The following is a 16818-nucleotide window of genomic DNA, read 5'->3' as shown; positions in this document are numbered from 1 at the left end:
ATAAGGATTTAGTGAAGAACTCAGCCGAAGCAGGAATGTCATAAAATTCCTATTTAATGTTTCATTTAGAATAAAAAAAAAACACCCTGGGCCAGAGTGAACCTCAACATGTCACCTCTCCTTCTAACTAGAGCCTTCAAGATATAAGATTGGAAATTCCCAACTTTGACTAATAGATTTTTACATCAAGTTTGCAGCACTCTGGAGTATTCATTACTAAGATAGTCAAATGACTTGACATTGTCTTATCCCGTTGATGACCAACATCCAAATCATCCCCAACTTCCAGGCTCTCCTTACCGGGATAAAATCACAATTGCCATTCTTCAACTACAAGAAGAAGGGAAGCTGCACATGATGAAAGAGAAATGGTGGCGAGGAAACGGCTGCCCTGAAGAAGAGAGTAAGGAAGCCAGTGCTCTGGGAGTGGAAAATATTGGGGGCATCTTCATTGTTCTGGCTGCGGGACTTGTCCTTTCTGTGTTTGTAGCCATTGGAGAATTTATATACAAATCACGGAAGAACAATGATTCTGAGCAGGTGAGTCACCTCTTTCTAAGGCTGGGGAGTTTTACCTTGAACTTGTCTTAAATGTGAGAACGTGAAGGATACGTTCCCTCTTTGTCACAGTCTAATGAGTTAGATGCCCAGAAGTGCCGTTTCTGAGTTAGAGCAAAGAGCATGGAACCCCTGCCAGGCGCCGCTGGCGCAGCAGCTCTATCAGTTATTAAGGGAAAGGAGGAAGAGGCTGTATACTAAATCTAATTAGCACTATTTGGGATGACAGTGCGGAAATTCAAATCTCAGTTCATTTTTTCAACCGTTATTTGCTCTTAAGATAGAAACTATAGGAAGAGCAAGGGAGGCATAAATCTGAAATTACAGAAGACCCTTGTGAGCAATGGGCCCAGCCCTTCAGTATATATTCTGAGCACATGTGCTCTTGCGAAACAACTTCTATAAAAACACAAAGCAGTTTTTTAAATTGGGCATTTACTTACATCAATATATATAATGTATAGAAAGAGAATTCATACAATTTCCCTAGAAATATGATAAATAACAAAAAATGACAAAAAAGTATATTTGAGACTTTATTTTTCAAAATTGCATCTAGGATAATGGGCAATTTCAATAGTCAAGCCATTTTACTTATTTTATTTTTTAAAGGCATTCACACAGGGAACCTTAATGCTTTGGGGGAAAACCCACAATGACTATGATTTAAAATAATTCCCCACTAAAATAAATAAAATACACAGCTTTAGGACATTGTACTATATTAATCCAGTAGTTTAATCTAAAGATACCACTAGAATTTCAGAGCTAAGAGCTATTAACAAACAGCTTGTTTAATGCTATACTACCAATATTATGAAACTCTTAATAATTTTCAAGGTAGGACTTCAGATGTCCATTTCGCACAGAGTCTTGAAAATTGTGTGGCTGGTTTTGATTAATAACCGATACTAGAGCCACTTTCTTGATGTGAAAACTGTGTTTTGCCTGCGTGACACTGGGCATAATTTGCTATAACCTTCTTTCTCTATGGAAACCCTCCCCAAAATTAAAAAGCAGTTATGAGGCTATGGGTCACCCCTTTCCTGGACCTCATTCTTGAAAACTGTCTTGAGGTGATAGGTAGAATAGACTGATCTGCCCTAACTTTCAATCCGCTCTTGAGGTGTCTTGTTTTATGCTACTAATTTGAAAAATAAACGCTTGTATATATTATGCTGTAATGTGCTGCTTCATAACTGCTGGCTTCATTTTATTTAATTTTTCATTTAAACATTCATTCTTGCTTTTCATTTATTCACTTTCTGTATTTTTTTCTCATTTCTTTTGCATGCAAGGCTTTTTGTTTCTTTTATGGACTGCAGTGTAAACAAACCCATCCGACCAACTCCACTTCCGGAACTACTTTATCTACAGACGTAGAATGTGGCAAATTATTACGAGAGGAAAAGGGGATTCGGACACAATCCTCAGTCCATACTGTATAACTGAGTTTTTCCAAAGGTGTTCCCAGTAGAACTGTTTGTAATGAGTGTTGCTTGTGCCTGAGTCTACTAGGCAGAAATAGCCATCATGTACTTTCCCTTTACACTAACAAAATATACATACACTACTCCAGGCACTCCACTTGGGTCTCGGGAAAAAAGTGTACTAGATACTGATACAGGGTTTTAGGAGAATATAGACTCCTGGATGCATGTATATACAAAAATCTATTCTATCCAAAACTCTTGTCTTTCTGTTTTCTTTATGCATTAAAAGTAAAAATAACCCTTTCTTTATAAACAAAAATTGAGACACAACAGGGAAAATCACAGGAAAATGCTAATTCTGTGTGCACTTCTTTTCATCTTTGTGAACTTTCCCCTCCTCTTCCTGTCTCATGTGTTCTCTAGACTTATATATTTCAACTTCCCTTTAGCCATGTCTTCTCAATAAGTATACAAGTAACTCTATAACATTGTTAATTTTTAATTAAATTGATCCCAAGGTTTTAAATGTATTATTTACTCAAAACTTAATATCATGGCTCTTAAAGATTCAGGGATCATCTCTGAAAGAATAATGATTGAACTTGGATGCAAGGGGGATTATCTCATCTGAGATTCACTCGGGGATTGAGGTATAGGCAAAATGATTTCTCGACAGAAACTCAGCAACATCAGGTTTTCACACAATAGTTAGCTGTCATCTATAGGTGTAGAGCCACTAAGGACCTCATTTGCTTTCAAATTATGTATATTTCTTTGGAGAGCCAAGCAGAGTCCTAAGTATGAACTAATTCATGGCATCTTCTGTTTTCTGCTCACCCACACTCACACTTTGCAACCATGAACATTCTCTCACACCACACTGTTGCATTCCCTTCTTGTTCACCTAAGATAGAGTAGCGCTTCTTGGAGCCAACTTTTCTGAGCCTTGCCAAATTTACATTCATTTCCCTGGGCCCATAGCCATTATTAATGCAGTCCAACTGTGCTGTGGAGAAGGGGAAGGGGGAGAATTTCCATATGCATTAGCTGCGGATCTCTGCAGATTTATTTTCTACCTGCATTCAAAGTGCTGTGAAGAATCCCCACACTAACTCAGCTTGGTGACATAGAAGCCAATGGCAGGCTTAATTTGGTGTGACAAGGAATGTCTGCTGCTTGCTCAGAGTTCACTCACCCTTCTCAGAGAGTGGGGGAATGGAACTGTCTTTCACCTCCTCTCAATATGGGATCAGTTGGACTTTGTTCTCTACCGGGAAATTACTCCTTGTCATATCAAGTGATCCCCAGGAATATATCCCAGCCCAGGAATATGTTCTAGAGAGGAATTGTTTGGCATCTGGGCAGCCACGTTGCATGACCATTTTAGTCACAACTCTTTCTAATCAATCTTATATTTCCTCAGTAAAGCATGATCAGAAAATTTGACTCCTGCACTGATTCTGTCTCCGACTATTTCTTTAAATAAATGATCTCTTATGAAAATACATAAAAATTATATTACTATGTATTTACTGTTATTAAAGTAGAAAAAAATCTGTGTGTCACTGATCAGGATTTTTATTCTCACAGTCAATAGAATCAGGTGGGATAAAGGCTCCATGCTTCTTAGTTTCATGACTTACTGATTCAGCATACAGAATCCACAAATTGCTTATATTTATTTCCCAAGAACTATTTAATATACCCATGTGGATACAAAGTTTCTGAGCCACTGATGATAAAGAAAAGTCAGATGGTGATAACTAGCAAAACTCACCTTTCAGAACAGCTCATCCTTAAAATGTGTTTCAGAGATGAATAAAGAACTAATTTCCTTCAAAAGTTAATAATAGGAGAGCTTGGAATATAGCTTGGCTGATGTAATGCTTGCCTGATATGCACGAAGCTCTGGGGTAGGACTCTCCAGTCCCAATCATGCACAAAACTATGTGTGCTGTCACAAATCTGTAATCCCAGCACTCAAGAAATAGAAAGAGAAGGATTAGAAATTCAAGATTGTCCTTTACTATGTACTAAGTTTGAGGGATGCCTGAACTATATGAGACTTTGTCTCAAAAACAAACAAACAAACAAACAAATAAACAAACAAACAATATTTTGATATTGTTTTTGACTATACTATCTAATTCTGTTATTTACTCAGTATTTTATGGTTTTCAAAATGTTTGCCTATACAACATTACATTTGATCTTTAGAAATTTTAATTCAGCTTTATTATCATAAATAACAGCTATTAGAGTCCTAAACCTTGAGCTATGACATTAAAATTAAAAGAGAATTTTATAAATTACCCAAACTTAGGTTCAAACACAGCCATATGTGTCATCACTGTAGTGTAGGCCACTTACTAAGTATGTCCTAGCTTCAGTGCCTAACATCCCCCACTAGGAAATCGTTTCTAGAATACAAGGTTGCTTCGGAGTATTTCTGAGAACAGGTACCACTGGAAAGTGCCTCATTAATGATGTTTTCATGGTTAAACAACCCAAAAGGAACCACACTCTACATTTCCTTGCCAGGTGGCATTTTAGTGTTGTCATGGACAGAGAATTTTCAACTTCTCACTATCTCTCAAGCTCTTAAGTCATAGTGTATTTTCTATAAAACACTTGGAAAGACCAGTGTGACCCAGATGACCCTCTAGGCAACACAAGTATGGCAATATCAGTGATATGTGATTGATATCAGTGATGATATATCAATAATATCAATACCCATGATGATGTGGAAGACACTTTATATTGTGTGTGTTTTATAAACCATTCAACAATTAAGCAACATTTGGATCAAGTTTCAACTTCTCTAAGCTTCAATTTCCTTAATTTTAAATTAGAGTATTGTTGAACTATGGAGCAGTGGGCTGCATTCCTGCCCAGCTCCACAGCGGAGTGCTCCATCCCACCACCCGGCTAGTTTTACCCAAAATAATTACACGGAAACTGTATTCTTTTAAACGCTGCCTGGCCCATTAGTTCCAGCCTCTTATTGGCTAGCTCTTACATATCTATCTAACCCATTTCTAATAATCTGTGTAGCCCACGAGGTGGCTTACCAGGGAAGATCTTAACCTGTTTCTATGTTCGGTGGGAGAATCATGGCGACTCCCTGACTCAGCTTCTTTCTCCCAGCATTCTGTTCTGTTTACTCTGCCTATCTAAATTCTACCCTATCAGAGGGCCAAGCAGTTTCTTTATTAATTAACCACTGAAAGCAACAAATAGATACAAGACCCACCTCCATCAGAGTATAAACAGAGACGGTTCTTTTGTTTTCCGGCTGCTCTGACTCAAATAGTCACACAGAAACTATATTAATTACAACACTATTTGGCCAATGACTCAAGCATATTCCTAGTTAGCACTTATATCTTAAATTAACCCATGTCTATTAACCTGTGTATGGCCATGAGGCTGTGGCTTACTGGTACGTTTCTATCATCCTTCTCCTTCAGCAGCTATATAGCGTCTCCTTGACTCCACCTACTCTCTCTATATATCTCTGTTCAGATTTCCTGCCTGGCTATATTCTTCCCTGCCATAGACCAAGACAACTTCTTTATTAACCAATGGTAATAAAACATATTCACAACATACAGAAAGGAATGCCACATCATTCAATATGATTCTATTACTATATACACCATGAGAATTAAATGAAGTCTAATCATGACATAGCAAAAAAGGCCACTTATAAAGTCTTGATAATAAATGCTGTACAACAAATATTGCACCCTATAGAAAAATTAAATATCTCTCTGGTCACATAAGCAGTAAGAAAAATAAATTCATCATGTTAAAATAAACCCAGATTTAGAAAATAGGAATACAAATGAAAATATATAAATTCTATCCAGTTTTCCCTGCACACATGTTAAAAATATAATAAAGTTACTCTATTCAAGAAAAGGGTCTGAATAGGTAAGATATTAAGATGCATATAGTAGCAACTCTGAGCCCTCTCTCCAGATTGTCTGCTTTAATTAGTCTGAAGTTAGGGCAAGGCAATTGTTATCATTTGAGATGCTCAATTGATTCTAATAGTCAAAAAGAGTTAAGATTCAGTAATCTAAACACTAGTTTGCGGATATAATTGGACCTAATAAATCATTGATTTTTATGAATTGACTCAGGCTAAAAATAGAGCCACTAATCCTAAAAGAGAGGGAGTTTATATATTTAGCATCTGATATTCAATGGTCCCTTTATGTGAATACTCAAAGAAGAAATTGCATATCCTTAGAGACAGAAACTTTATGATATTCAACTCATAATCTCTACATTTGCTTGTAAAACATAGAGCTATCCCTATTCAAAATTATGAAGTAAGTAGTTTGTTGCTGCTTTGGGCCTTCATACATTTTTCTATATTTCTTTTATCAGTCCTTCAGACAACCAGTTCTTGTTGCCATGGAAATAACTGCAAAGATCACATTGACCTCTGCAGGGTCCATTGCATTTCAAGTGAAATTTAGAACAAAACCCATCAGACTGTATTTACATCATTAGTTCAGAGACTTTAGTGTAAATCACAATCATCTGGGGGGTGATTCACATTTCCTGTCCTCAAGCTCCACATGTTCACTTTGGTAGACACAACCAGGAATCCGGATGCTCAATAAAGCCTGGAAAAGGATAGTCAAAATTCATTGTATGTATTAGTTTCCATTAAAGTTAGTTTGGATGTATTGATTTTCTCCAAAATTGGGTCGTATTCATGAGTCTTGAACTATCTTGAATACTAGGAATTTTTAAATAGCTTTTCTTACATGAATTATTTTTTCAATAATTCTGAGTATAGTTGTTTTACTTTAAAGCACTTGGCACAGACGGGTTTTTATTAAAAACTACCATGAACGTAACAGTTTTGTCAAGTTGAATGGTAATCATGACCTGTTGTAAAACAGTAGCAGGTTGTGAGTTTTATTTTTAAAGTCAGATAGAAGGATATTAAAGATTGAACAAAGACATCAACAATAATAAAAAACATTATGTTAATTTTTTCTTCATAAATATGTCAATCACCTAATCCAAGGAAGAAAAAAATAAAGCTTCACATTGTACTTTGCTGTACCAGACTAAAATTATAAATCAATTTTAACATTTTTCAGCAAAAATGCGTGAGAAACACGAAAATCAACTGGATTTTTATTCTTATAAACTTATCCAAGGAAAATCACTTCCAAAAATCCTCACTATATTTGAGAAGCATTATATTATACTCTATGAGCTACAATGCAATACCACAATGAATTCCAATTAATTTCCAAGAACATGGCGTTTATCCTACAAGGTCGATTTGCTAGTAAGCCTGAACAACATGGAAAAGCAAGAGAAAAGGATGTATGCTTTCTGTACTGCCTTCTGCCCACCATTAATTAACCCCAGTGGAGAGTAAAGCACCTCTGCGGGCTGCTGACATACAGGGCACTTGTAGGAACAATCTCACAGAGCTTCTCACATCCGTGGAATTTCATGTCCAGATTACAGGGTTTAAAGCTATTCAGCTTTCAAAATGCCTTTCATAGAAACTGGTAATATGAACAAGAAGATCTTTCCTTAAAATTTCAAAGAATCTCTATTTATCATTATTAGAGCATTCTGGAAAAAGCAAGTCATTACCGCATTTGCACAACTGCCTGGTTCAACACCTCACCGACCCTGAACATCACTAATGTCAGGCTGCATTCAACTACTGACATAAACTGCCCAGTAATGAGCACAAGGTACACACAGCAAAATTAATAACGAAGACCAAAGGGATGGGGTGCAGTTATTGTGCTTCCCAAAACAAGACAGTGCAGGAAACTGAACCAGAATAGTCTTTCTTCCCAATACTTAAACTGAATGACATTTTCAAACTTAAAACATTCATATATAAAATTATCAGCTTCTGAACATAAGTCTTCCCTGATCTGATTCTTGAGTCATTTACAATAATAGGGACTAAGAAACTCCCATACACAAGAAGTCTTCCCAAGCCTGGCATGTTTCTAGGCACTTAGAAATATCTGCAGCTCCAGTTTTTTGTTTTGTTTTGTTTGTTTTAAATCTTTGGCTTGATTAATTTATTTAACAAATAATGCAGGCTGGGCAGTGGTGGCGCACGCCTTATTCCCAGCACTTGGGAGGCAGAGGCAGGCGGATCTCTGTGAGTTCGAGGCCAACCTGGTCTACAAGAGCTAGTTCCAGGACAGGAACCAAAAGCTACGGAGAAACCCTGTCTCGAAAATTTAAAAAGAAATAATAATAATGCAGAAGCCTGTTCTTTTTGTATTGGTGGGAAGACTGCCTTTGCCTAGAAAACCAAGCATCAGAGCATTGAGGAGACATTTAGTATTCATATAGAAATGCTGCATCAAAATACAAATAATTCTTCTTAAAAGCCCAACTCTAAAAGTCCTGTGTGACCCAATAGACAGGATCTTGAAAAATAATTCAGTCCTCCACACTGCTGTTAAATGGCCCTGGGACTCTGAGCAAGTGAATTTGCTTCCTCCGACCTCTGTTTCTTCAACTTTAAAAGATGGAATTTGAGGTTACCATATCACCACAATGGTTTTTAAATATACTAGAAAAATAAAGGAAATAAGATAACAAAGTGGTATAAAAATAAAATACATGTACATGTTTTAAGATGACTGTGTGTCTGATGAACACATTAAATTTTTAGCATGATAAGCAGGATTGCATTGCCCTGTCAGTACTTCAAAGATAGGCCTCCTGTGGATAGAGAAAATAATCCAATCAACCAATACAGCAAAGGGGTGAGGGGATGCCCACACAGTCAATCATGTGTAAATTGTGCCAAACAGTGATTATTGCAGAAGTGGGATCATTCTCAATTTGGATGAACCTACAGATTAAATTAACCACATACACACACACACACACACACACACACACACAGACACACACATACACACAGAGAGAGACAGACAGACAGCAAGGAGGCATGTACATAGAAAGTTCTTGGAAGCATATAATTAATTGCACACAAATTGGGAAAGCAGAAATAAACTGAACTGGTTACATAGTCAGGCCCAAGTCTGAAAGCAGAACCTATCTAAGAATGCTGGGAAAGGAAGTCAGAGTGGGTGGCATGTATTTGTTTTCCATATTTGCTTTATCAAGTTAGAGGGGAGTCAAACTTGCAGCATTTGAGGACCAAACTGACTTTTCAAATTTGTGACACAGCAGTGCTCTCAGAATACATGACTTTTAGCTGCAGAATCCAGATGTTTCATTTAATAAATCAATGGTCCCAATTGAAATAGTTTGTAAGTAGCAAGGAATCCAACTCTAGAGACTGAGGTAATACAGACAGTGCTGTTTTCCTTCTCATTCCCCTTCCCTTACCTGGTCTCCACCACTAGGGCAGAAGGAGAGCACTGAGGGAAACCACAAACGCTTAGACGCCACTTGAATTTCTAAGACCAGTTCAGAGTCCACCCCAAGTCAGCACAGGACAGCAAGTGGAAATCTCAAAAGAGGTGTAAGGGAACAGTGAAAGAAATACCTTCATTCACTTCACCAAAGAGCCCAGTAAGTGCTAAGAGTTGTACAGAAATCTTCCACCTGTCTCTTGAATGACAGGAAAAACAGTATTAGGTAATGAGCCTATGGAGGCCTCCAAAAAGTCTTGCTCAAACTCACACCAAAAACAATATATATATATATACATGTATATATATATATATATATATACATGTATATATATATATCCCCATGCCTTTTCTCAGAAAAACAAAGGCTATGGAAGGATAGAGAGAATCGTAGCAGGGTGGTAAAATTGAGGTTAAATGAACAGATGCGTACACAGACCACCAGGAGACCATAGGAACCATGGGCTTCTCAGGTGACTTAGCAGAGACAGATGGATATTCGTGAACTAATAGATGCCACACAAGTGAAAGTCAAAGAGACAGATAGAGTTCACAGAACAGTAGCTCTCCAGCCCTCCAGACTCCTCTCTTAATTGCAGATGGCCTTCAGAAAGAGAAGTCGTAGGGGTGGGTGAGGGAAACAAAGAGCCCAGTAAGTGGTAAGAGTTGTACAGAAATCTACCTAAGACCTGTGGTAGCTGATTCATTAAACAAAAGAAAACATTTCCAATCAAAAGTGAATTTTCTTGATCTGACAAGGTGCAATAGTGAAATAGCTGAATTTCTGTTCTGTTGTGGATTTTTTGTTTGTTTGTTGTTTCTTTTTTAAGCAGAATCGCATTTTAAAATGTAACTTTCTAACAAGTTAGTTTACATCATAAAATGCATATTGATTATAATGAACATAAGCTAGTGCTTAAAAACTGAAGACACCATGAATAAAAATTATGAACAATTGAAACCCCACTTCTAGGTCAAGGGTGGAGCCAGGCACTCTAATGAGAAGGAAAAAAACTTCTGGAAATGTATTTTTATGGCCCTACCTCTTCTGTGAAAAGCTTAAAGTAAAACAGTAAAATAGATCCAGTCCTCCTCATGAGACAATCACTGTGAGATTGTCTCAGTGTTAGAAGCAAGAGAGAAGCTAAGGGGATGAGGAACCAGCTATTTCGACATCTGACACTGCTTCCAAAGACAAGAAAGTTTCCATTAGTAGCTTATATTGGGGAACAAGTCCACATCCCTGCCACTTTCAAACAAAGAGAGTTGCTGATGAGTGCATACCGGGTCTGCATGAAACTCATTCCCACTGCATGCAATGTCTTAGCTCTAGTCACAGGGCTGAAGTAGGTCATCCTTCACCCTTCTCTCTGTACTTATTGCTTTTTTGGCCTCTCTGGGACAAGGAAGGTCCTTTTTGGCCCAAAGTGCCTGTCAGTGGCCATGGATCTCTGACTCAAGCATGGTGGGGAGAGAGAGGTAAGGGGCTCATTCCCAATTACTCCCAGTTTCTAGGACCAGTTTCCCTCATCCCCAGGTTGAACGACAATCCTTTGAAAACAGACACAAAACAACTGTACTTTCATGGACCATTCTCTGTGTCCTTAAAGCTAGGAACTGGATTTCTAATATCAGCCTTCTACAGTGCAGATCACTTGGTTTTCCCCATTCTTACAAACGCACAGCTATTCTAACTAATAGGGTCAGAGACTAGAGTACCCTCCAATAGCTCCACAAAATGTCTTTAAGAATGTAACGATCTGTATTCTCTGTGTACACCTAGCATCCGTGACTCCAGGACAGTGCTTACAAAACTCACAGTGTAACTTGAGAAGTGGGGAAAATGTTGGGATTCATAGACATGGGTAAGGAACACATGAATAAATACAAAAATTCTCATTGCCTCAGGGTTACACTCTCAAGAGCTCCCATGAAATCACCCCTACTGTTAAAACAGAATGAAGATACTTGCCCCCATCTACCTGATTTACAGGTTTCACAGCCCTGGCTGGTAACTTATGTGCATAATTTCTTTGAACCTTCAAATTTCACTTGTATTAAGAATTCTGTTGCACAATGTATTTATCATGATAGCAAAATCTATTGTCACCCTTTCAAAAAAAGATAAACCAGAAAGAAGGTCATTTGGCTTCACAGGATGTTGAGCGGCCCTGTATGCACTGCACATTCAGGTTTATAGTTTGATGGCCTAGACAGGAAAACTGAGAATACTAGGGAATGAATTTCCGAAGGTGAGGAACCGGAAATCTAGCATCTGAGGAAGTGATGATCTTGGTTCCAGTTTCTCCTTTCATGAACAAGGAGGAAAGGGAGGACCAAGAGGTGGTGAAACGTGCTGCCAAGGAGTAAGAAGAACACACTGGTTGGGTGTACATGCCACAGGAAGAAAAGCCCAGAGCTGTACATTAATTACCTCTGAGGGGCCCATTCAAAGCATCATAGAAGACACGGGGAAATGGTCCACACAAAGGATCTCTGGGTCCAGAGAGAGAGTCAGGGTCAGTAGCCAAACTGTGAAACGGCTTTTCAGGGCTTACATTTCCTCTACCCCAGCATATCCAGTGTGGATGAGAATCAGCTCCCTCGCTAGCTCTCAGGCACAAGCAGACCTGTTACCACTGCTCTGGAAACTAATAATATGACCAACGTTCAGTCTCTCTGGTGTGAGGGAAGGTGCATGAGTTCCGAACTTTCTTTGACACATTGTGGGGAACATATCTTCTGGATCATTTCTGGGGGGTGAGGATTCTAACATAGTTTATTTGCGAAGCAAAACAAGACGAACATAAAAAGTGATTTGTGTTACACAGTCCTGGATATTGACCCTCGGGCTTCATGTTAGTGCTCTACCAATAAGGAAGAGCCAGATCACCAAGTCCCACCCCTTCCAAACAACATCTGCAATAAGACCATTAAAGCTACAGGGAAAGATTATATATTTGCACCAGGCTCACACTAGGACCGTGAAATCAAACATCTGGGGCTAATCTAAAGGAGGCACCGTGAAGTCAGCAACTATTAAAAGAAATTCTCCAAAAGGGAAGGCAAGAGAAATTAGAAGGGGGTGTGGGAGAAATGCTTGAAGCAGGAGAAGCAAGAAAGAGAAACGTACTTGGGAGATCAAATCCTCAAGCGTGTTATTCTCCCTTTAAAAAACCAGGAGAGCTGCAACTTAAGATGAACTATCTGGGTCTCAGCTAGAATAATTTGTTGCTCAGTTTCCTCTCCTCTAAAAGAGAAATCACACACACAAACACACACACAAACACACACACACACACCTCACTTTATCTCTGAACACTGACAAGAACAGCACAAATAACATAATTTTGTTTCAAGTTCATTTGCAAATGGAGTTTCTTGCAGCCTTCCGTCACAGAAACCTGTCAGAGTGTGGTCTTAAACAGCAAGCTACTGTACTTCATACCTGTCACATCTAAGCACGTAGTCTTCCTTCAATGTCGTTTTCACATAAGCACCAAGACATGCTATGAATTAGAAAGGGATCATGATAACAGATATTAAAGAAATCATGATAAGAGATACTGAAATGTTCTGGTTTAAATATACACAGAATCTACTTTAACTAAAACATGGTCTAAATAACCAAACGGAATTGTTCCATGGGAGGGTATACGATGGCTCGACTCAGAGAAGCATCCGCTTTTTCATTGTGTCCTCTGCAAACCGTGAATTAGTCAGTGCCGGCAGAGCTGAAATGTCTGCACTGCAGTGATACAATGGTACTGTAAGAAACCTATTTACAATGTGTCAGGCATTGCATTATTCTCTCTCTCTCTCTCTCTCTCTCTCTCTCTCTCTCTGTCTGTCTCTGTCTCTGTCTCTCCCTCCCTCCCTCCCTTCCTCCCTCTTTCTCTCTCTTTCTTTCCCTCTCTCTCTCTAGGACACACACCACATGCACACACGTACTGATGCATGCACACATACACACACATGCACACACACATGCACCACACACGCCGCACATGCATGTACACACCAGCTCACTGAATTTACTGAATTTTCATCCAATCTCTGGGACAGATTCCACTGTAGTGTCATTTTACAAACAAGGGAATTGAGTAAAAAAGAAAATATCTTGACAGCCTAACTAAGTTTCAATCCCAGCATTCTGATGCTAGTCGCCAATTATAAACTATAAATCATGACCATTTAGAGCTATGCTTAAAATGTGAGCACCGTCTACCAATGATAAACAAGCCTAGGGCCAGGACTATAGCAGCATCTCCATACCACACAGCAGTGGAAGACAACTCCTAGGATTCTCTGACTGCAACCACAGTGCTGCTAGAGAAAGGTGGTTAGCTGAATGCTTAATACTTCCTGTCAAAAGCAGCACCTAGAAATTCAAACCCTCACTTTAATAAATTACATTTCCACAGCACTATTAATAGGGAGAAGCTGCTAAAATCCCAAATGCAGAAACAGAAATATAGAAGCCAGTGTAGATTCTGAGATTATACACGGTGAAAATCTAATGCCTTGACATGGCGCCTGGGCTGAGCTATGACCTTCACTGGTTCGGTTCATTTCTTGTGGATGAGAAGGACTATCGTTTATTTGTGCTCAGGCCGAAGGGGACCTTAAAGGTCATCTTTCCTTGTGGCTACATCAAAAATTTGGAAACAGAAAGGTCAGCTCCAAAGCTTGCCATTTTCTTTTTAGACAATCGGAGACAAAGTGAGAGTCAAAAAGCCTGTGACCAAAGACAAAGGGACCAATATCACTAACAGAGTGAGGTGTGCTCAGTCTCATAATGAAGTCAGGGAGTGAGCACTTAGGGTTGATCAGAAAATAAGAGTTATTGTATTTTAAGGCGTCTAAAATTGGCAAGAGGATGGGCTTTTAAATAAAATCATAATTGAATGTCACGATAAAAGTCTATTGCCATCTCTCTCCACAAAATAAGGAAAGCAGCATCAACCAACATTTTCTTCACTCTTTTTCTCATGGAAGCTACATTTTTTAGTTCGTTTTTACTGTTTAAATTCAAAATGGCATGAATAGTTAAATTTAAATCCATGAGAGTTAAAATAAAACCAAGACTATAATTTTGTAAGATGATTTCACAAGGAAAAGTTCACAAAACACTTAGAGTGATTTAAAAAAGATCCAGACATAGATGATTTCCGGTGGAGTCACTTGAGGGTCAGCCGTCCTTATAAACGGAGGGAGGCAGCACCAGACAGTACTTCCTTTCTGTTTTAACTTAGTGTCCCTGATAATAATTTGCGATCATCGACTAAATGAGTGGAATAAGGTCTTTATATAATAATGTCTATAAAATCTTTGACACTCCTTGTGTTCCTTCCTCTTGTCCTTCCATTTAAAGGGTCATCCAGAAATCAGAAATGATTCCTTCTGCTAGCAGACACTTTATACCTAGCGAATAGCAACCATCCCATTCCCCCTCGCCAGCCCCTGGCCATGCTATGACCGCTCCACTTTGTGTTTCTGCAAGTTGGAAAATTTCAAATACTTCATATAAGTGGATCCTGCAGTTTTTGACCTTCCGGGCAGCCTTATCTCACTAGAGAACATTTTCATAGTAACCTCATCAAAAAGGAAAGCTGTAGATCCCTGAAGGCAGGAATGTGTCCAAAGAGCTTATCTTGGATAGAAGAAATGACAACAAATTATGTTGTGTTGGCTGTTGATATGGTGTGCATGCAAATAGGCATAGCATATTGTAATGGAGATATGTATCTATATATATTTTTCTGCATATACATAACATTGTTCTGCCACTCTTCCATCTTCCATTGTGTGGTATCATTATTTTTGCTGTGCAGTTCAATGCCATTATTTTCCATTTCAACCCCAGCTGTGACATTGCTGCTGCCAGAATCTCTGGATTTTTTGGAGAAAATATACAATTTAAAATTGTTTTTTTTTCTTTTTTTTATCAGAAAGGAAAGTCATCAAGACTTAGATTTTATTTTAGGAACAAAGTAAGGTTTCATGGGAGCAAAAAAGAAAGCCTTGGTGTAGAGAAGGTTTGTTCACTTTCTATAGCATTACTGAAGTGTCGTATGCCTTGATAACTCTATCAATGTTTGGATCATCTCAGTGGGGGAAATGCCTTAATTTAACTCTATTTTGCTGTCTCAGCAAAGGTAAGTTGTCAATTTGAGAGCTTTGAGTTGTGGGGGGGTTGTTTTGCTTTGTTTTTTGTTTTGTTTTCTGAACTGGGAAAGACTATCATTTCTGAACTGGTATGATTGTGAGTAGAATATAGTCTGCTGAGCTAACTTCCTGCCTCAGTTTCCTTAAGTATAAAGGAGAGACGGCCAGTGGGTGGAGGAGGTGGTGATGGGAGCTGGCCTTTAGTTATGGACCTGCCTTAAAAAAAAGTAACTTACGTCCATCAAATGGTAGGCAAGAAATACAAGTCAGTGCAGGCTGGTCGTGGTTCCAGGACCCTGACACTCCTTATTCTGTGATCTCTAGTGTCTCTCTTTCAATGCCATCATGGAGGAGCTGGGAATCTCACTCAAGAATCAGAAAAAATTAAAGAAAAAGTCAAGAACTAAGGGCAAATCTTCCTTCACAAGTATCCTTACTTGTCATCAGAGACGGACTCAGAGAAAAGAGACTGTGGCATGATCCGAGAACACACGTGTAGGCACCGTCCAAGGAGGAGAAGGCCGTTCCCAGTGCACATACGTGGAGGGAGGATTTTTGACAAGAAAGAGACGTGTTTTCACATACCTCTATCCGTAACTCCAATCATGGATAGAGGGAGAAGAAATGCACAATTTTTAAGCTCACATAGATATTATTCAGAAGTAAAACTGATTCTTTTCAGATGAATTTGTATGCACACTTATTTTGCATTTTCTCTTTTCCCCCAATATATTGCTATGTGTGCTTTCTAAATAATAATAAACACGTGGACTTTGTTTTTCATAACAAGTTTGAGCCTCGGTTTGTCCCCAATTTTCCCCTCACTCCCAGCACTGGCTGTTGAGTATCACTAGCTATAGAATTTGCTGCTCTGAGTTATATGTTAAGAAACACAGTCATCTGGGCTGAGTTTATATAGCTGTTTTAGTTTAGAGAAGTTACCTGCTTACTATAGAAGGGAAAGCCATTCATCTTTGTGTTCTAAAGTCTAATTTTATACATGATTTAAATAAATACCGCTTGAAAATTAGTAAGCATATTATAAAGAAATGATTTTTTTTAAGGGAAAGCACATTTAGAAGCTAACTGTTCACCACATTGTAAGATATCACGCTGCTATCATTTGAGGAAAAACAGATGTGTTCTCCTCATACAAACAAGAGGGGAATGCCTGTCAGAATGGTGATGTCAGACACTAAACAGGGTGCAGGGACAGTCACCTGGGCCTGGGACGGTAAAGGCTGCCTGTAGGGGAA

General features: G+C 38.6%; 1 protein-coding gene across 12 annotated transcripts in view; it reads left to right on the top strand.

Annotated features, from left to right (window-relative positions):
* The window catches only part of Grik1 (glutamate ionotropic receptor kainate type subunit 1), a 385263-nt gene extending 368917 nt beyond the window's left edge, over positions 1-16346 (top strand). For 4 of the 12 annotated variants that reach the window (XM_075959390.1, XM_075959437.1, XM_075959420.1 and 1 more), the window contains 3 exons: positions 290-540; positions 15346-15432; positions 15887-16180. In XM_075959390.1, coding sequence (XP_075815505.1) covers positions 290-540; positions 15346-15432; positions 15887-16042 — 494 coding nt within the window. In that variant the 3' untranslated portion in view covers positions 16043-16180. Of the gene's footprint in view, positions 1-289; positions 541-1856; positions 3550-15345; positions 15433-15886 lie in introns of those variants that run through there. The other 8 variants (XM_075959398.1, XM_075959428.1, XM_075959406.1 and 5 more) reach the window with 7 other exon arrangements.
* Positions 16347-16818: the final 472 nt, after the last annotated feature.

This window comes from Microtus pennsylvanicus, chromosome 1, assembly GCF_037038515.1.
Source record: "Microtus pennsylvanicus isolate mMicPen1 chromosome 1, mMicPen1.hap1, whole genome shotgun sequence".
In the NCBI taxonomy this organism is placed as follows: Eukaryota; Metazoa; Chordata; class Mammalia; order Rodentia; family Cricetidae; genus Microtus; species Microtus pennsylvanicus.
The sequence above is the reverse complement of the archived record's forward strand: the minus strand, read 5'-3'. Positions and strand labels throughout refer to the sequence as shown.